Genomic DNA, 22,403 nt, shown 5'->3' with positions numbered 1-22,403 from the left:
ATTAGAAATGTGGTTATCGAACTTTGCCCTGCTTTTCAAATCAAACCATTTGAATAGAGCAGTAAGCAGTATATGCCAGAAAGCTTATCAGTTCTGAAGTGTAAATCCTAAAGAAAGTGAGAGAAGAACTAGACTGCTCTGACTGCTCATACTGACATCCTATAGAAGCTGAATCTTCTTAACAATCATCTATGGAAAATTTGGGTCAGGGGAAAGAGGAGCTAAGCCTGTACCTCTAACTTTGGAAAGAACAAATGATGGTAGTTTGTCAGTATGACTGGCAGTAGTCTTAGTAGTCTTAGGGTCTTAGATACTGTCAAGGTTTTGATTCTGAATGAAAGAGAGCAGAGGAAAATCGTGATAGTGTAGTATATTGCAGAAGAGAAGATAAGAGGTAGAGAAGATGAGCTATGCCTAAAGAGAGAATATGTGTTTGAAGTGGTAGACTAAGCTAGTTAGCTAGGCAGTGGCACTTTTTTAATGACACTAGAGGGTCAAGATTGCATTTTTCAAGGCCAATAGATGGATGTTCTTCTAAATGAAGTGGGATTTGATGAATGCCCAAGCAGGTGTCATCTGAAGATGAATGTAAAGGAAATATATAGCACCTTGTGAGATTTATAGATAAAACTTTCCCTTCAACTTTTATCTTGTCTTTCTAATACAAAAGAAAAATTGCCATCCCCTTTAAAAAAAAAAAGGGGGGGGGGGGAGGGGGGAGGAGGAAATCCACTGAAATGTATTAATTTTTTTCTCTGCTACCTTCATGATCAGGACTTTACAGCTGATTAAAAGAGCATGTTAAAGCCTTTTTATGACAGAACACTGAAACAAAAACCCTAAATCACCAGTGAATCCCAGAACTTCAGACTGCCACACTCTCACTGTCTACACTAGCTGGTATACCTATCCCATTTACCAGTACATTTACTTTCTCAACACTTCTTGGAGTTGGAAGACTTCCCTGTAATTACTTCCATGCACATGAGCACCCACTAAAGTTAATTGCATTAACGATTCTGATCCTGGACACTGGTTTTGTTTTCAGGGAATATCTCAATTTTCACATATCTTTAAATCTGACCTTTATATGTAACAGTGCATTGTTTATCATTTTGGCAAAATATCATTGTTTATATGAAATCTTGAAGTAGCACTGAAATGTTTGAAGCCCAACTCATATTTGAAAAGCAAATTTCACTGACTTAATAAAAAATATTTTGCAGGGCTTCTTCTCACATCAACATAATGTTGATGACTTTTGTTAGGCATTAAACAATAAATACTGCATTTTTTTATGCCCTTAAACTGAATTCAGTCCTGAAGGTATCTCTGGAGATATTGTTCCACCTATCTGCTTAAAAGAGGCAACTCTGAAATCCATGTAGATTGCACAAGTCCATGTTAGTTGAGTTTTGATTATTTCAGAGGATGGACATTCCACAGCCTCTTAGAGCAGCTTGTTTTTGTGCTTCACCATCCTCACCAATTTTTTTTTTTTGCCAACATCTAATCAGAATTTTCCTTTTTGCACCTTTATTCAGTCATCTATTGACCTTGCATTACACGCTTCTGGGAGATGTCTGTCTGTCTTCACCACAACCTGCTATTTGGTAGCTGAAGGTAGCAATAAATCCTTCCCCGCCCCCAACACACACACACACAGGGTTTCCATCTTCAGATGGAAAAAGTCCATGTTTCTCCTCCTAACTTATTCTTTGAGAAATTGTTTTCAGAGATGGCAGTTTAATACCAGACAGAAAGCTTATATCTTACATCCTGTTTATTTGATTTTTTTTTTTAAATATAATTATAAATGTCTAAAACCGCAAGTTTATAGAGAGATTAGCCTGTTCTGTCATGTTAGTTTATAATTTGGGTGTAAACACCTCACCAACAAACCAGAATATTTGCTCCTTGAATTCTCTAAAACACAGCATAGGTGGGAAGGCTAGAAACAGAAGTACTTGTTTAAAGTCTTGATGTGTACTTAATTTTCCTTTTGTCTTTACAGACGAAATGTCATCAGTATTGGCCTGATCCACCAGATGTAATGGAATATGGCAGCTTTCGTGTCAAATGCCACTCTGAAGATTGTACAATTGCATATGTTATTAGAGAAATGGTAGTTACAAATGTTGAGGTAAGTGCCTGCTGTCTTAAATTATATCCAAGCAAGCTGAATGAATACCTATGTAGGTAGGTGGATATAGACTGGGAGTACATGTATACTCATCTGTGTGAAATATATACATTTCATAAAAGATATGTGTATACATAAAATGAATCAACATCGTATGGTTATTTCTATAGAGCTTCCTGAAAACATACTTTTTGAAGGGTTACATGGTCTCGTAATATGTTAATCCATTATGCTGTACAGGTACTGTGAAGAGCTTCATAAAGAAGTGCGGTGCTTCGCTGTAAACATTGTTGCAGTCACTGACTCTTCACAAATATTTAGATTTTCAATGAGATTTTTCTCTAAGTAGCCATGCTCTTTCAAGGTTGAAATATGAGGCACTTGGCTAATAGCACATGTGGCTAGAATAGCTAGTAATGAAGCAAATCCAAATGATGTGAATTTTAGAGAAGGCATAGAGTTTTACCATCTCCTTTTTATTATCTTTCGTCACAGTTTAAAACTCCTTAGCTTGTAATGGTTTTTGCTAATGAGAGGGTTATAAAGCAAAGCAGAAGTGAAATACATGGAGTATTTCTTACATATGACCTATGTATGTATTTTGTAAAGTTCATGTTCGGATCACATCTATATCTCCCACAACCTGAATATGGGGTCTGAAGTTTGGCTTTGGTTCATAAGTTCTCCTGCATTCTTACATATTTCCCTCTATCTCTTTTCCAAAATTCTGTGGTCAGAAATATTTTCTAAAAAGATGAATGGTTTATGCTATCATAAGATACTTGTATAAGAAATCACTGAACTGACCAAATGCTAATCCACAGTTTTAGTACTAGTTGATCTTTTGTGTGATTGTGCTTTAGTGTTACCAGAGTTGCTAGTATTAACAGAAAAAAAAAAAAGAAAAAAAAAAAAAAGGTTTTAAAGTGCAATGTTTTATTGGCATTCTTACAGCAAGATCACCAGTCCTGTAATCTCATAAATTTGTAACTGAATCAATTGAATCTTGACAGTGCGCATAAATTTGTCTTAATGTGATTCTGATTTCTGTTGTAGTCCTAACTATGCAAGATACTAGTGCTTACACAATTCAAAGATCTTTCAGTTAGGATTGTTTACACTGTCTCGGTTTCTAGTTATGAGAAACCATCCAGTCAAGGAGCAATAGGCAAACTTCTATTCACTGTCATTCGAATTAATGGATTGCAAATTAAATTTGGTTAGGTAATGCTTCTCCCCTCCAATGCTTCTTCCTGGCTAGTGTTTATCACCATTTCACAGTTTTGAGTAAATTCACCAGTATTCAGTATGTGTTTGCACTTCTAGTGTGTTGATACTAGCATGTGGTATGTAAAAATCCTGTTGAATTTTTTTCATGAATTTTTTTTTTTTTTTGAGATAAAGGCAATGTAAGAGCTTAGTGTACTTTTTCAGATATACTAACAGATTCGATAGTGTAAGGATCTCATACTCAAAGTTGTCCCAGGGAAGCTATCGGTTGAGAACATCATTTCTAATGCAAAGGCATACGCTTGCTCAGAGTTTATTTTCATGAGACAAAATGGTATGATTTTAAAAATTATTCTAAATTCTTCTAATAACTCTAAAAAGCTAGGCCTAGGTGGATGCATTTTTGTTGTTGTTGTTGGAGAGGAGATTGTTTTGATTGCATTCTGTTTTTAAATCTCTTTTTCCACTAAGGGCAAGTTTGCTTATACAGTTAAATGGAGTGGCCACACTCAAGCACTCATCATCCAGCTGCCCAATGCAGTAAAAACAGGACTCTAATAAGTGGAAGCCTTGTGTGAGTTCAATATTTCAGATGAACAATGTACAAAGACTTTTATTTCAAAATCTAGTGAAAGACACTCTTTGAAACACTGAAGTATCTTGAAGTATCTCCTTGTTTTACATACCATTTGACATTTGAGCTGCCTTTTTAAAGCTGATCAAACATATTCTCCTGGGAGCATCTTCTGCTTAAAAGTAGAATTTGCAAAGCTTTATGTGTGCTGTCTGTCACAAATATTGTTGTTGGATTCTTTGAAAAATACATAAAAAGTCATCTGAATTCAAATCAGGGTTTTATTAGTCCCTGAGTTAATGTGAGCATCATTGGATCGGTCTTTATGAAGTAGCTTTTAGTAGTAAGATGGATAAAGCTTCAAACCTCACAAGAGACTTGCTTCCTGTTGGAAAGGCATATTTGTGAAAGAGTTTCCTGTGGATTAAGTTGCACAGGTTTCTAATTTGCCTTAAGGGAAAATAGCTAAAAAGAGAAGTTTATGAAATGATGCCCTTGGCCTTTTGTTCACATTTGTTTGGAAGACTTGAGGAACAAGAAACTTCCTAGGATTTTTCTGACACAGTTTATCTTGGTGCTTCTTCACCTGTAATTGAAGATCAGCAAGTGACTGCAGATCTATGAAATATTTGGAGCTTTTCTAAGCCTTGAGATATTAAATATGGTTTAATTTCTGGCCCTTCTGTTTTCCAGACCAAGATTGAAATCTATCCTATAGTAAAAGAAAGAGAAAACATATAAAGAACTAAGTTGCTTTTAAATTTTATTTTTTTAATATATATATTTAAAAAAAAAAAAAAAGGCAACTTCAAAACATTTTCGGTCCATTTGTTCTGATTCCCCAAAGAGAGAAATTGTGTAGTGCAAGTGCTAAATTCATCACACAGTGCACTATTTTGTAAAACAAGATAATAGGTTACTTTTAATTGTTCAAAAAAAAAAAAAAAATAGAATGAGAAGTCTGAGGAAATCTTTCATTCAGTTTCCTCGAAGATAATTGCTTTACAGCATACCAACCTCTTCAATTGTAGACAGTTATATTTTGAGCATTTTTTTTCTGGTTTCCTCTGCCTTTAAACAAGCACTTTTCCTGATTTCAGTTAAGTTTAACTAGAACCCAGCTGTGAAACCTAACAAGGCCGTGAAGACAATGCTTGCTGAAGCATATTATTCAAAGAGCTTGAAATAAGAAGAAATGTTGCAGGTTTTTTTTTTATTATTCTGCCACATCTTGTTAGTTATTTCCAAAGTGCCCTGTCATTCTCCCACCTGATTTGTTTTATTAACTCAAATAAATCATTCAACCGAAAAGAAAAGAATTCAATGTTAAAAAATGGATTTAATTTAATCCTTTAAAGACCAATTACACCACTGCCATAATAACGAGTGAGCACCACAGGAGAGCACTGACAACCTGAGTCAAGATGATTAATTAAGACAATTCCTTGTGTCATAATATGGACTGCTTAACGTGATTGCGCAGACGATGACAATGCAAATAGAGGGATTTGGGGAGAAAAGCTTCTTTTTAATTTAAAAGCTATCACTTTCCATTGGCATCACAATGATGGAGAAGGTGGTTTGAAGGAAAAGGAAATAAATTGAAGTAGCAATTCAAAGAAATTGAAAATTAGGCATAAATTCACTTTGTTAAGGAAGGATATTGCTGTTTGCTGAAAGAAGGTAAAATTGCAAGACAAAGAACAAGTGGTATCTTTCTATTTATGAATGACCAGCATGCAGGCTTTCTAGTGATTGCATTAAATTCATATTAGGTGAAACAGAGATAATGTAGATAAGCAACGCTTCCTGCTGTAAACAGCTGAAAATAGAATCTTTGTAATTTTTTAGAGATCTTAATTGTTTAGGCTTAGGCATTGCATGTCATATGGCAATTTGAGGGAAAGGTTAGGTTTTTTCATGTTACAGATTCCTGCAAAAGTTTCAGCGAAACAACCTATCCGCACATTAAACAAGACCTTGTATTTTCGTTCCAATGAAATCTGTATAAATTTGACAGTGTCACAACTGTCTTGAACAAACCTGCTGCACTGCAGAGGTATTTCAAATATGAAGTGTCTGGTCCAGGTGTATTCTTTTCTGTCAAATAGTCATGGTAGAAGAAAATAAGTTGGTTTTGAATGGTAAAGATTTGAAGAACAAGAGTAGTTTAAAAGTTTTATAGCAGGGGTGTCAAGAGGCATAATGAGACGGGAACTGAAACTAAGCCCTAAGCCTGATCATTGAGTTTCAGCTTTCAAGATATTTGTGAAGCCCATTAGCAAAGAGCATAGCTTTTTCTTGCTTAGAAAATAGGTCCTTAGATAATAGGACCATTTTAAGGTTAATGTAGTAAAATACCTGATTTTTTTTTTAACTGAAGATTAAATTATAACCTAAAGGGGAAAAAATAAAATATAATGTTAACTCAATTGCTTGGACTTTAACAAAAGTCAAAATTAATGTTGACTGCTTGAACCTAGATTTCCTTCCTTCAATATGAGTATTATAATTCTTAGCTGTGTGTGCTCTTTTCCTGAAGAACACCTGATTTTTTATTTGTCAGGGAGAGTCATTTTAGCAGAATTAAATGAGGAAGCCAGCTTTATGGTGTAATTATAAGAAGCAAGGAACAGACTACCAAAAGATGAGGGATGGATATTTTTGTTGCTAAAAGTTTTGACAGATTGTCTCCTAAGTGGTACAGCAGCTATTTGAGAGATTACTACTGCCAACCCTGTACTTTGTCAGGAGTTGCAATCCCAGTGGTAGACTTATTAGAAAAAATCATGGCTCTTTACCCTGACTGTTTTTGAGCAAAATCCAGGATGTTAGCTTAACCACAGTGAAGCTGTGTATGCAATTAGATGTCTTGAACTTGCACAGAAATAGCAAATGCAAGTACATCTCTTTTTTGGCCAGCATTTTTGCTGCAGGGATAATAATCATGAGCAGAAGGAAAATAACAAATACCATGGGACACAGATATGATGTCTTAGACCTCTGAAGCTGCTTGCTAAGTAAATGGGGGGGGAAAGGGAGTAACAAGCCCTGATGCAGCTAAATATATGTGTGTTTAGACTCATAAAAAAGGATTAATAAAGCCAAATTTTATAAAGAGAAAATTTTCATTTATCGGGAATCAGGATGCTGCTATAGCAATTGTCACTGAAAATATTAGTGGAAAAAAATAAATCTGTGGTAAGAATTTAAACTGACTTGCAGACAATAATGGTTTGATAAACAACCCGAGTGTAATAAGGAGGTACCTCTTAATTTTTCCTTACCAATTTTGTACAAAGAAACAGGGTCTGGTAGGAGTAACACATTTAAAAATACTGTTAATAGGACGTGCACAGTGGGGCTAACTATGGATCCAGTAACTATAATTCTAGCATTTTTTTGTTTGTCTTCTGAGCGCTAGATTTTAATAACTGTGGTCTTCTTGCATGCAGTTTCAATGAGTTGTCACTATTTGACTGACGGATTTTCTCAATTCAAAAGATGATTTTCACTATGAGTGTAAAGACTTCAAGATTTAAAAAAAAAAAAAAAAAAAAAAAAAACTAAACATAACTAGAATTCTAGATTTCACAGTAATAGTTTTGTATTTTCTGAATGAGACATTGATTAGAGTTCAAAAACAACTAGTTCTAACATGAATATGCATACTGTTTACAACAGCTTTAACTTACTAATAAAAATTGAAGCACTTTGGCATTTTGAAAAGCAAATGATATGGCAATTAAGTTTTAAGTGTGTATCATCTCAGAACAGCACAACCAAAAGAATAACAACCTGATTATATAAAAATGCGAATAACTAAAAAGCTACATTGAAACTTGAGGAATACCTGGAGTAATTAATAGACAAGTACATTGGTCTCTAGGAATGAATAGGGCAGGTAGCAGAAAATGGAAGATGATCACACCAGAAGAAGTTGTTTTGAGGACTAACAGCATGCTCTTACAGCGTATTCTTACTCTGAAGAGATCTTATGCAACGTGCTTGTAGTACTTGTTGTCTATAAACTACTGTTAAAAAAAAAAAAAAGTCACCTCAATATATTCAGGCCTAGATTACTAACAAGTAAAAAATAATAGTTAACTCTTTCCTCTTTTCTGAGCTTGTAAAATGCCTTTTTGGTAAATTTCTGTAATTACCTTGCCTGGAATAAACCCATTTCCTAGCACTCTGCTTGGTACATAAGCAGTAGGTATTCTGTCACTTTACTTGTGTGTTTTACTGGCCTGTTCCCTGGGAGTGGAACCACTTCCCCTAATGGAAGACGAAAGCAGAAATCAAAGTCATTTAAAACAGGACATATATTTCAGTAATGGTTAGCTTAAGGACAAAACAATAACAGCAACAAAAAACCTCTTGAAGTCACTAGCATTATGAAAGCATTCTTGCATGGACCATTAGTGAGAGGTCAGCTTTTATAGAATAAGGCAGTGATAAAGGAGGGTTTTATTTCAGTACAGTGTCACATGCTAAGTTTGACTATTGAGATTAGTAAAACACAGCGAACGGTTTAACCATTGCTAAACAAGTGGAAGAAATAAAGGGACAATGTCAAGGCTTGTTTCAGTTTGTGAAGAGAGATATCCTCATTGTGTAATGCAGCAGAGCTCTTTCTTTGGTTTTTGTTTTTTCTTCACTCTAATCATTAGTTGTATTTGTAGTATAGCAGTGGAGCCCAGTCTGGATGCAAAGGTGATTGAGTGGTTTCCTAGTCAAAGTTAACAAAGATTTAAATTGAAAGAACTTCTATAAAACTGTTTTTAGGTATAACTGAATGGAAAAAAAAAATAAAATAAAAAAATAAGCTCTTCGTATAGCAGAATCTTTCAAGTAATGAAATTGTGTTTGTAAAGAAAAAGGTTCTTCTGTGGTGGAACAGAAATCCTATGTTTACAATGAACACACATACATATATTTCTATATATAATGAACTATATATATGTTGTTTTCTAACAAACCACAGTGAGCAAATGTTGCAGAAAACTTCATATTGTTATTGAATCTGTAAGCACACGTATATTTACAATAGATACACAGCTGCACTTTGAGAAATTGAATTGGATTGCAGAATGAGATAAAAATGGCATTCAGTTACTTCTTGTGAGAGAACCTAATAGACTGCAGGTGATGAACGAGTGATGTGAGTCTTACAGCACAGAACCAGTATGCCAGCACAGCATTCCTAAATACTGTATGTACTACAGGACATACAGCCCCTTTTTTTGTGAAATGTAAAAACAAAACCATGCTTTTGAGCTGTGATTGGGCAGCCCCACTACCCCGCTGTTGTTCTGAATGCTTCTTCTGTTCTCAGCTGCTTTTTTTCTTCTATTTTTCACTCTGTTCTAAACTCTTGCATGATACTGTTATGAGTAAGTCTTGTAGCATTGTACCTCAGGTGAACTGTTGGTGTCAAGGTATAATTGGCCAAGAGTCAATAAATTAAGAAATTGAAAATCTGTTTAGATAACAAATTAAATTTGGTACCTCATTAATTTAGCAAATGTTAGTCCTTTGTATGTAAAGAATTACATGTTTATGCTTTACTCTGAACTATAAAACAACAAACATTTTCAATGTCCTACATCTCAAAACATTTGCAGAATATGCTCACCATGAAAAGTATAAATTGTGTCTGTCAATACAGGAGTTGTAACATTGAACACTTTTTGAAAACCTTACTATATTTCAGACAGAACAGCAGCACAATGTCACTCATCTTCAGTATGTTGCTTGGCCTGATCATGGTGTTCCTGATGACTCCATGGACTTCTTGGAGTTTGTGACCTGTATGAGACCAAAGAGAGTGGAGAATGAGCCAGTCCTCGTTCACTGCAGGTATTTGTGTTTTAAAATTCTGACTACAGATTTGGTTCAGCCTTTGAACAAGCATTTACTTTGAAAAGTGTCTGAAAGGCAGTAGATAGCTTGAATTAGTTGAAAATGCTAAGACTATGCAATATCAAAACAAGGTGAACAGGGTGTTTTTTTTTCTCTTCCTTTCTCCTACAATTTTTTGGTGAAACTGCTTAGTTACGTAAGTATCACAGAGCTGATAATCTGTAATGTAAGTTGTTCTCCATTTTCATCCTCCACCAAGCCTGTAAACTTATCGTGAATGGTACTGAAAAGTTTTTCTGTGGATAAAGAACCTGTCAATTTAGCAGTCATTTAGCTCTTGCCTTTTGAGTCAAAAATATAAAATCAGTATATGTAGATTATTAGCAGTTATAACTGTTAAAAAATCGTTTACTTTGTTTGGGCTTAAATTTTTTTTATACAAAAACTATTTTCTTAGTAATCATTGGCAAGAAATATTACTGAAGTTTATTTAAAGATAGGCTTTGTGCACTGTTTTAGTCATATAAAGGTCTTTCTGTAATTTGTAAGGCTATTTAGCATCATAACATTGTGATAAGAATGTGATGTATTGCAAAATTGTAATTTTATAGACGATTTTTCTATTACATTTCACAGTGCAGGAATCGGTCGCACGGGTGTACTGGTCACTATGGAAACAGCCATGTGCTTAATTGAAAGAAACCAACCTGTTTATCCACTGGATATTGTACGAAAAATGCGAGACCAGCGAGCTATGATGGTGCAAACATCAGTAAGTGATGGAGATGGAGAAGGAAGCCTCATTTTCTGTATATTGCACTTGTTCGGTTTTAAAAGAGATATGAGGTGTTAAATGACCTAGTTCTGTGAGGCTTCAGTTGCCATTATAGTTCATGCTTCCTACATTTAACGTACCTTAGCACAATGAAAAAGGCAGCTTTACATGTTAGGTGTGTATTTAACTGTTTATAGATATTTCTTACCTTGCAGTTAAAAGGCGATTAATTTTTACACCTTGCAAGTAGTTCGAATACAGAAAGTCACCTACCCAAATCATGTGTTTATATTCCTTCATATAAATTCTATGCAAAAAGCTAAAATAATTTCTTGGTTTTCATTTTTTGTACAAAGCCTCATAGGTCATTGTTAAACTGAAGGTAAAATTAAAGGGTTTGTGCTACAATTTGTAGAGGGAGTAGAATTTGATAGGAACAACATATGCATCTTTTTCAATTGTGCTGATACTCTAGTTTAGGAGAAACAAAGGGCAAGAATGAAATTGAGGAAAAGCTAGGTAATATCAATAACTGAAATATGAAAATAAGAGTGTTTTTTTTTTTAAGATGAAGATGGTTTGATAACAATTTGAGATTACGAGGACAATTTTGCTAGCTATGAAAATGAACTTCGTGATGTGAGAGACAAGGGATGGGAGGCTCCACTTCCTTGTATAGAAGTTGAACAACAGAATATTAAGTATGCGTTATCTGAAAGAGCTAAATGCCCTACAGCAAATCAAAGTAAAGTGGTCTAGACCAACAAAGTCAGCAGTTAAATCTTTTTTCTTTAAAGAAAAGAAAAAAAAAGAGAGAGCTTTGGTTTCCACTTGAACAGGGGAATCCCAAAATCACAGAACATTTAAGGTTGGAAGGGACCTGATCCAGGGGGGTTGCCCAGTTCTAGCAGTCTGGCCTGAAGCATGTTCAGGAGCTCATTAGAGACTGTACATGTACTCCAGCTCTGCGAAGATGATATACATAGCCAGATGCATGTTGTGAGTTAAGATCAGGGCATACTCAGTAAGAATGGACTTGGCAGAGCTATTAACAGATCAGTTTAGTGTCTGCTGTTAATCATGCAAAAGCTGTAGTTTCTCAAAGATCTGTAATTTGGTTATCAGAAACAGGAAGACAAAAGCTTCAATCAGTATAATCACGCTACAATATAAATTGTATAGCTATATGGCCTTCCATTTGGGGAAAAAAATAGCACTATATTCCATTAAAGAGAAATTAGATATATTAAACGAGGTAGAAAGTAGCGCTTTTAGGACATACATAAGAACTAGTTACCAACTGAGCAGTAGGAATACAGGCAACAGATAACAGCAAAGAAAACAAGTAGTCAGAGCCTGAGTCAGAGGAAGCAACGCTGAAGTGTTCATTCATATTGGTTCAACAACTTGATCATACAAAGAAGTTAACAGAAGTAGTGAACAGCGCTAAATATCACAGTTGACTTGTTCAGGCAGTAAAAATATGCAAATGAAAATAAGAGAAAAGTCAAGGTAATTAAGAAATAAAGACAAAAGAACAAAGTGATATTGGAGGTGGGAGTAATTGACTGAAGAGTTGAAAGAAAAGGCAAGAAACTTGAGATGCAGATAATGAATTTCTATCCCCAACTTTTCCTTAAGCTTTTCTGTGCTTAAGAGAAAATGTATTGGACATGTATGGACAAGAATAAAGTTCATAACTACTGGTATTGAAATGCAACGTGAGGTCCTTCACAGAGTGAGCATCGTGCTTTAGTCCTGTCCTGTGGGAGATACTGGGGGAATGTTTCCAGATCCTTCTGGAGAGTTGATGAGAACTGATGTAAAAGGGCAGCTGGGAGGCATTGTAATAGTATAATTCAGAAAGCAAACATCTAATTTGTGAATACCTTATAAAAACTAAATGAGCTCAACATGTTGAGGGACAAAAAAATTAATGTGGCTGCTGCTCTTCAGAAAATACTCATTCCAAAGGTTTTGATCACTTTCTGCTATGGCAGAAGATGATGTGTGGCCTGATTACAAATTTAAAATCGAGCAACTCTACCTTCTGCAATAGTGTAGCCAAAAAAAAAAAAAATTAGTAAGGTATTATGGACTCTATCAATATATCCTACATGATAACTCTAAATGCATTTTTGGCTATGTAACTGAAATGTATCCAGTAATATCTAACAGCAAGATTGGCAAGATTAGAGTACTTGTAATTACCAGGTAACAACACAAAAATATTTAGGTGAGATTTATAAAAGGCTTAAATATCTAGTTGGACTAAATTCAAAACAAACATAAAAAATTACAAATTTACATAGCTTTTACAAATAAATTGTATTCTCTGGGATTTAAGGTTGTTCTTTTAAATTTGGGTATTGAGTTTTCCTTAGTGTGACACTTGTAATGCTTCTCATTGAAATAAGTAAATGTTCCCTTTGTGTCCTGTGAATGCAACTAGGGGAGCTGGATTTTCTCCTTCTGTCTTTATACCTCCTCTCCTGACATTGTCCAGGAGAAAAGGAAGCAATGAGACTGTTAGCAGTATTAAATAATAACCGTATAATCAGGAGTCCTAACTAATCCACCAAAAATGTTTTTTTTCTTTTACAGAGTCAGTACAAATTTGTTTGTGAAGCTATTCTTCGTGTTTACAAAGAAGGTTTGATTCGACCACTGGATTCCAGTTAGCACAGCAGTGAAGGATGAAACTATTTTCCCCTAAAAAGACTGCTTTTTAAGTAAAGCAGAAGCTTGTTTCTCAAAGCAACTAGAAGGGACTAGAAGCCCATGGGAAGACAGATGAGCACATTTGAACAGTGGCACTTTAAATTTCTCAAGAAAATTGCTATATCGTGTACAGTATAAAGAAATCGTGTAGATAAATGAGAGCAATTGTGTGTAATATGCTTTATTTACATAGGCACCATAAACAATCATGGAAACCTTAATACATATCTTTCACTGCCTTAAAACACCCCTTTCTTTGGAAGTTACAAAGGTCCTTGGGTTTCTTTTGAAAATACAAAAGGAAAACTACTAGTATTGAAATTATTCAGTTTAAGAAGGTATTTAGTATCTTTGTATTGTATGGAAGTTCATTGAAGGTGAATTTGTAGCGTTCTTATTGGGACTCTAAATATTTATGAGAATGTAACCTTAACTTCAAAAGGCTGAAAATCTTCAAAGGCTAATGCATAACTACTGTATGTTAAGAGCTGGATAAATTAGGTATTCAGTTTCCATAAATCTATTAGTATGCCAGCTGTTATAATATGCTGTATCACTGTTTGTAATGTACAAAATGATGCTGCGTTTATACAGGTGGTACAGTCTACATCTTTTCTTGATCATTTTTAACTTGCAGTTTATCCTTCCAACAGTGACCTACTTCTTAGTGTTAGCTATTGTATTTCTTTTCTTTCTGTGTCTGCTGTCCTCCTTGACACTTGTTTTTCATTGCTTTTTCCATATGTGGACTGAAAACATTTTAACCTAAAATGAGGTTTTATTTCACCTTTGTTTCCATGTGTATTATGAGTTCTCAGATGTAAATGTGGATTAATGTTGCACACAAGTACTAGACTTTCGACTTGCTGTATATGCAAAGTAGTCTAATCCAATACTGGAAGAAAAATTACTACTGAACCCATCAAATACATTGCTGCTAATTCAAGGTGTGAAGCTTACAAGGGCACGGGTGTTGCTAGTGTTCAGGTGGTGATAAAACATTGACTTGCTGCCCTTCAGCAAAAACTGTACTCCTATCCAGTGAAACACAATTCTCTGTTGCAAGAGTTCTGTGGATTTACTGTGTTTCTTGCTTTATGGAAATGCAGCTAAATTCACACGAAGATTGACATAGAGAGAACGAGTTTGTACATTGCTAAATAATTCACCCTAAGGTACACTGGTCTCCATTTCATTTCAAATGGGATAATTGGACTTTCTGAACAATATAACCACATTTGTATGATGTTAATTTATTTTGTGTGTGCTTTTTGATTACCCTGAGATAGTTTCTTCATTTCTGAATGGTGTTAAAAAAGTAAATTCTAAGGGACTGTTTAAAACTATATTATTTAAAAGATTAGTCCTAAATAAGGAAAAACATTTGAGGCATATTAGCCAGATGTTTATATGTATATAGAAGGAAAAATTAGACAATTTTCTTTTTAGAGGTATATATATTACACATACACAAACTTTCAGATATATTTTAAAACTATGGTTTGTATTATGAATATTGTCATATATCTGGAGTTTCATTCTGGAAACTGCCACAGCTGTACAATATGCATCTTTCATGTTACCAGAAGGTTGTGTTTGTTGTTTTTTTTTTTTTTTTCCCCTCCCAGGATGACTGAAAAGTGAATGTAGTATGTGCTAAATTGCTAATCCCGGTCTTCTATAGGCCTAGTCTTTTCTTCCAGGTTACATTAGTTATAAGTAGAGAAAAGAAGATACCTGGTTACTATTTATTGATCAAAAGAGAGTTTTTTAGTTGGTACTCACAGGGTCATTGGAAACACAGAAATCGTCTTGGCTTTGTAGGTTAAAGTGTGAATAAATTTGTGTTTGTTCTTATATATTGCATTCCAAATTTTACCTTTGCTAAAGTTTTTATAGTGCACTGGGTTTTTAAATTCCTACTTGACTGGGCACAGATTAGAAGGCAAGAGACTAACTCTGGTTCACTCTTCACTTGCTAAACTGCATCAGGTCACTCAATCCATCTGTGGCATCAAACATGGAATACTTCTGGATATGCACATTTTGCTTGGGAAGCTTTTTTTGAAAAATGCCTCTGAAAAATTGTTGTACAAGTACAAGCTGTCTGCAATTGTTTGGGAGAACACTGAGGAGTGAGACAATGTGAGTAGTGGGCACTGAAGAACCTGTGCTTGCTGGCTAGTTTTTCTGTTTTTTGTGTTTTTTTTTTTTTTGTTGTTTGTTTGTTTGTTTGTTTGTTTTTTTTTTAAAAAAAGCTCTCTTTTGTTGTAACATATGTGCCTTTCTGTTAAAACATCTTCTGAAGTTGTGTTGTGACCAGATCTCAGAGTTGCTGCTTGCAGGTGGCGTGACTTGTAATTAATAGTTTGTCAAGAAGTGAAAAAGGCACAGGAAAAAAAGGCAAGAGAATAAATAGTAAGAAAATATTTAGAGCATCTCTGTGACATTTGTTCCTTTCATAGAAGTAATTAATTACTTACCGCTTGTGTTCAGGGTTAATGACATATTCCTATCACTATTTATGTTTCTTCATGTTGAATATGTATTTTACCAAAACTTGGTAAATTTCTTCAGTATGTAACTCCAGCCTCAAGATACATGGTATAGGTTTGACTTGCGTTAGCGTGTGTGTTTTTATTTGATAATGGTCATATTATGACAACTGCTGCTCTTGTTCTGGTAAAGTTAGATGGTTTCAGTAATAGCATTCTTGAACTCTTACTTGGATTTTAATAACTTGAAATTTCTGGCTACTGATACTCCGCTTAAAGCTATAAAAATGGTAATCTCTATATTATTTGATTATTATTTTTTTTGTAAAACCACAGAGCAAATACTAACTACACAATTAACTTGTGCATTGTGTCCATCTTTATTTCAGTCTTGCTGGATTTTGCACATGTACCTGTAGGGTCCTTCTGGGAGAATGAAGGGGTTTTTATGTTCTCTCTGTACTGTGTGATGACTTTGCACTGAACGATGTATGCCTTAGATTTGATCTTGCAACCTAAGGATAATTATGAAAACATCATCTTAACTGCTGGCTTTTGTTTCTGAAAGAATTAGAAAACTAAAAACTAAAAAATCAAGTTTCTTGATTTTTCTTGTAAGAGTTTTAATTGCTAACACACAAAACATTTAACTGTGCCAGGCAATCGACAAATAGCAGAAAATGCTGTGAAGTCAAGATTCTATATAATCTTCCTAAATATTTTAACCCCCCCCCCTTTTTTTTTTTTTTTTTTTTTTTTTTTTTTTTGCCTGTGCTTGTGTGAGCATGACAATAAGCATATAAAACTTCTATGGTGGAGGATGAGGAGGGAGAACCTTTGAGATTTTCACCACTGTGAAATACACTAACAAGAATCCCTCTGAATTAAACAATTTTTGATTAGGTGGCTTTATATTTGATACAGAAATAACTAAGATGCTTATTCACTGTGTCTTCAAAAATATTAAAAGGGAGCACTTCTGAGATAGAGGTGGGAGGGAGAGACCTTTATTGAAAAGGAGAAAAAATAGAGCTATAAACCATGAACGCCCTTTGTGTAACAGGATGTGTAAAATACAAATCATTAAAATACAACCAAACCTTGAATAGTGGTATTTTGCACCAAAAAAAAAAAAAAAAAAATTTAATCCAGGGGTTTGCTCACTATAATCTTCTCTTTAGATGTTGGTACTAAGTTATATGCAGTCAAAATATACCTAGGAGTCCAGCAATACCTTTTAATGCACTCTTTTTCTTTCTTTAACAGATGGTTTTATTTTCTTCCCTTCTTTTCTACTGTGCAATACTTGGTTTAAAATAAATAAATCTATCTAAAGATCTGTAGCTCTGAAATATGTAATGAATTGTGCATTTGCTTTATTACAAGCATAATACCATTTTACAAGACAAGATTCTCCTTGTAGATAATGTTCTTAGGTGTCAGACTGAATGCATAAATGGTCCACTGGTTGAAAATAGACATGGCGTGGTTCATTTCTGATCAATTAAAATTTAAGCATTGTTACTTCACTGAAAACAGTTTTATTGTCATATCCTTAAATGTAACATTTAGGTGCAAATTTATTTTATTCATTCATATAAAGCTTTTCCAGAGTGCACGCTGGGAAGTGTTTGTGCTTCAGCTGGTAACCTGCAATTAGTCTACTTGGTTAAAAACATTTATGAATTGAAACTATACAGAAGGTAAAGTTGTGTCATGAAGCACATTGTTCAAAGGCAGTTGAAAGCCAAGTGAATGATTAATTCATTATATAAAGCATAATGTTTTGATTAAATGGATTCTCATGCGTTTAAGTTCTGACACTGATAGTGTTAAGCCATCTCAGATTACTGTCTATTTTAACAATAGCATTATATTAACAGTTTAAATATAGCAATTTAATGAAATACGGGTTAGTTTTAGTGTACTTTAAAATATTTAATGTTTCAGTTGTTCAGTAGCTGTACAATCTTCAAACAACAGTATCCTCAATCACTATAACTTGCCTTAAGAGGGAGGAAAAAAATCTTGTAATGCAAGAGAATGACTAGCGTGTGATTTTCCATGGACTTCACCATCTTTCATCTCAGACTAACCCTGTCACAATAGTGCTCTGGTTTGAATATTGGTAATGAGCAATGGTTGAGGACCATGAAAGTAATGGAAAAAACAAATTCTGTAGACTGCTGACACTGTTTAGTTTGGGCTATAGTTAAGACACTGGTAGCTATTGTCTTTTTTTTTTTTCTTTTTTTTTTTTTTTTTAATAATTTCAAGTTCACCCTGAGAGGCAACTTCAGGAAGGGGAAGCAGAATGTACCTTTTTAGACCTCTGATTTTGTTGCAGGCTACTTGGGTAAGAGTCTTAGGTGGCATGCTCTTCTGAGCTTAGCTGCAGTTTTTGAGTCTTCGGTGAAATTTGTATTTAAAATATTAAAGCATTGCCTTTATTGAAACACTTCAGTTTACAGTCAGTTTCTCAGTTACTTTCTTGGCTTTCATGATGTAATTTCTTGAGTTGTCATTGTTTTACCTTATCAGACACTTTCAAGTTTCTCACAACCGTAAAACTGTAGGGAACGTCTTGTTCAGAGCAGATAAGATCTATATTTATTTATTTTTATTTTTTTTTAATGAAATAAAATGTTTTAAACAGCTACAGTAAGGATGGGAAATGCAATTTTGTCCCCTTTGTGGAATCCTTTTCTATGGACTAATTGCATCATTTCTCTTGGAACAATTTCTTTAGTAAAAAGCCCTACTGTTGGGATTTCATTTTTGTCAAACTGACCCAAAAAGGAATTATAAGGTGAATATTTTCCTCACATACTGCTGTTTTTAAATAATATTAAGCAAAATTGAAATCTTTCCCTTCTAAAAATGATTTTGACTGCTTTCATTTAGTGTCTTTTCCTGTGATTGCATATGGAACTTGAATGGGGCTGGGTAACTAGTGAGGTTGCAAAGAGCAAACATGTTGTGCTAGATCAGTTAAAGCCATTACCAACATCAATTACCAACTGAAGCCAGTCTGTCATCATATTTCTATCAGCCTTCTGTAGAATGACTGTTTCTTGATAGGAAGTCTTTGGAGCTTGCTCTCCAGATATCAGGAGGTCATCTTGTGTTAAACTAAAGTAGATGTGTTTTTTTGTTTGTTTGTTTTTGTGTGTTTTTTTTTCAACAAGAAAAAAAATCAGTAAAAAAGTGAAGTAGGGCTGTTTATTCAATTCTGTACAAAACACGCTTATACAAAAACAAAAAAGGCAAGCTGATTGATGGTAGCTGTTGAGTTATTCTTCATCAGTGCCTGTCTAATTCAGAGCTTAGGATATATGAATAAAAACCTGGTATAACTGATTTTTTATTATTTTTTTTAATAGAAATTAAGTGACTGTATGTAGAAATTGGGTGGGGAATTGGTATATGTGCTCAAATGTAAATATATTTCAAATCCAGATCTTGCAAAATAAATGTCAAGTACCGATGCTTATATTCCAGAGAGCTGTGCGGCGAGTACTAAACATAATTTATTTAGGTTTTCACACTTCATTGTATAACCTTAACAGAGAGATGTACGATAAATAAAAGGGACAGTCCTATCAAGGCCTGAAGTTGTTGGGCATTCATAACAACAAATGATGTATTGTTTAAAACTGACCTTTGATGCAATGCAGAGGGAAATGTGCTTAATAGTACTTTTTGAAATTACATAAAATTTGGGAAAGCTGAAGTATTCTTGGCAAGCTTTGTACAAGATCCTGCTATTCTAGTCAATAAGTTCATATTTTCATGTGCTCAGTTAATGTTTTTCATCAGAGATGTAGAAAAGCCTTGAAAGGTAATAGTCATTCAGTGATACAGCTGTTAGTTTTTTGTTTTGTTTTGTTTTTTGTTTTGTTTTTTTTGGTCAGTGGATGTTTCTGTACCACTCTTTACTTTCTTCTTCTGAGATCTTAGGTGCCAGTGCATTAAAGGAATAAAATAATGTATCTGATGTATTTGGAAGGTAAGGAAAGAGTTTATTTTGTATCCCAAGCTGTGCTTTTCTTTAAAATCATTTGAAATGTAAATTAATGTTGATATCGCAAAGCCTAATTTATTGGTAAAGATGTAGACACCTCCTGAAATGAATGTATCTTTTTTATTATTATTTTTATAGGAATAAAGTATTGGTTAATGTTTCCAGTATAGTTTTCTTGGGGTTTGGATCTCTTATGAACAAAACTATTACAACCACCATTTTATGCTTATTGGTTAAAGGCTAATGGTGAAATAAAGCATTTTTGTCTATATGGCTTTGCTGTGGCTTTATTGATGAAATTATTGAGTTGTATGAAAAAGTTACTTTTTAAATGCCTTTTAAAAACAGCACATGGCTGTATCTTGAATTTTATCAAAGCAAGCAAGCTGGTATGGGAAGTGTCTGCTCCATAAAGAGTGTGAAATTTTTTTTTATAAAGAGCTTGCTGGAGAAGTAAAGCAACCAGTAAGCCCAAAATTTGTAGGGCTATTCCCCTTTCAACATTATTTATTTTTTTTAAAGAGAATTATCTTGATTAATTAAACCAATAAGCCTTTGTACTCATGACATATATGGCCACATACACAATTGCTTGAAAGTAGATTTTATTTCACTTTTTGTTTGCTGCTGCCTATAAAATGTGCAGATGGGATTTCCCATCCATCACAGTACTCCCAGAATTACCTGTTGTTACTCTGGGCTTCTTGTCATGTTTTCACAGCAAAGCAGAGACTAGTGAAGCCATCCTTGAATTATTTTCCTTTGCATGTGTATGTGAAATATAAGTTTATAGGTTTCAAACCAGAAAATACACTGAAGAATGAACCCAACGCTACTAGATGGGTAGAGCATTGACCTTTAAATGTTTGGGGTTTGGTTAAGAACTGGAGTAGCTGTTAGTAAGCACTTTTTTGCTATTGACAAGAGATGGCTCTGCCTACTAATTAGTCTTTTTAAGCTCTGGACCAATAATCCTTCAGGATGATTGCTGTGCATCCTGATGAAGCTACAAATTCAATGAAATCTTTGTGAGATAAAGTAGAAGGCCAAAACAAGCCATGTGGGTGGCTGGGCCATAAGGTTGGAATTTCTTACAGGTGCATGGCAAACTGTACCAAGTTGGAGGTTTTGCTGAAAATCCCCATGAAACAGCTTACAGAAAGAGGTAGCAGTGTCTTCACAACTTTTAGCAGGATAGGACATGGAAGAGCCTTTTGGAGGATATTTAATGCAGAAGTAGATGTATGCATGCTTCAGTTGCTTGTATACTTGACTCCAAACCCAGGATTGTATTGTCAAGGCTTGCCCTGAGCTTTTAGATTGTTCTCATTTAAAACTAACTATTAAACTGTTGCTCCTTGCAAACTACAAAGCAATATCTTGTCTGAGTATGTGGATCCTCGGCTCTAACCTGGGTAGCTCGGATCATGCATGTTCAGAAGCATTAACATAAACATAGTGTAGCTCTTTGGATTTACGTTCATTTATACAAATTTCAAGTTACCATACACTGTCAGTTTCAAAGCAGGCTGACTTAAGTATAGTAATTAGCCTAAGAGGATGTAGTGACTCCAGCCTTCTGGTTACATGCCAAAAATTAAAGTGTATTTTGTTTTTGAAGCTATTCATTGTATCCTGACCAGACGCAATGTTATTTTGTGTTCAGAAAGTCATATCTGTATTATTTTCACCTGTGCTGCTGCAATATTTATTAGTTTAAGAATTGCTATTACAAGAGAATCCATTCTATTTGCTTAAGTGTTCCTCAGAAATCTCATTGCTGAGGGCATTTGCATTTTGAATAAAGTGTCATTTTTGTCCTCACTGAATTTCCTCTAGTATTGTATCTCTGCTACATCTGTAGCACTGCCTGCATTTCATGAGATACCAGAGGATAGGCAGGAGTCTCTGGCTGTCTTGTGCATGCAGCTTCTCCAAGAGCTCTTCCTTGTACCAGGAAGTTGTGGGGCTAATTTTGAAGATTGAAGCAGGAACTGAGGGAGAAACAGAACCGCCAGCTCAAGGCAAGTTAGGACTGAACAGAGCCCAGATGCTACACACAAGGACCACAGAAGGATGCTACATGCTACAGGACCAGAGCTTGATTGAACCTTCTGAAGCAAGTGGCTGACAATTTACAAGGAGCTTCTTCCTCTTCTTCCTGTTCTCTTTAGATTTTTACTTGAAGGAAGGCAGGCAATTAGCTAAATTTCCTGTGGTAGGAGTGCTAGAGCTGGTCTGAGTCCCCTTTGGAGTGGAAAGGTTTCCTCTCTCCTGTAAAGCCACCTGTTCTGTCACAGCCCGATGCATGTCATGTTACTATCCTGTTACTTGACCTGACAGAAGTAGCACTAAGTACTTAAAACCAGCCTGGTCAAATCAACAAGAAAACAGAGCTCCTGAGCTGTGTGAGCCATGTAACCAAGAAACCAATCTTAGCAACTCCTATTGCAAGAGGAGCCTTAAAGACTCACTGAAGTTGCATTACTTTCAAATGTTCTCTCGTTTTCTATCAAGTGTATAGTGGGGGGGTGTATAAACGTGTATATACATATATGCGTGTGTGTATATATGTG

General features: G+C 34.7%; 1 protein-coding gene across 5 annotated transcripts in view; it reads left to right on the top strand.

Annotated features, from left to right (window-relative positions):
* Positions 1–20,098, top strand: part of PTPN3 (protein tyrosine phosphatase non-receptor type 3) — a 164,242-nt gene extending 144,144 nt beyond the window's left edge. For all 5 annotated transcript variants that reach the window (XM_084508444.1, XM_084508446.1, XM_084508447.1 and 2 more), the window contains 4 exons: positions 2,015–2,143; positions 9,664–9,809; positions 10,449–10,584; positions 13,192–20,098. In XM_084508444.1, the coding sequence (XP_084364570.1) occupies positions 2,015–2,143; positions 9,664–9,809; positions 10,449–10,584; positions 13,192–13,269 (489 nt within the window). In that variant the 3' untranslated portion in view covers positions 13,270–20,098. The remainder of the gene's footprint in view (positions 1–2,014; positions 2,144–9,663; positions 9,810–10,448; positions 10,585–13,191) is intronic.
* Positions 20,099–22,403: the final 2,305 nt, after the last annotated feature.

Source organism: Aythya ferina, assembly GCF_964211825.1.
Source record: "Aythya ferina genome assembly, chromosome: 2".
In the NCBI taxonomy this organism is placed as follows: Eukaryota; Metazoa; Chordata; class Aves; order Anseriformes; family Anatidae; genus Aythya; species Aythya ferina.
Note: the sequence above shows the minus strand (reverse complement) of the source record. Positions and strands in the feature narration are given on the sequence as shown.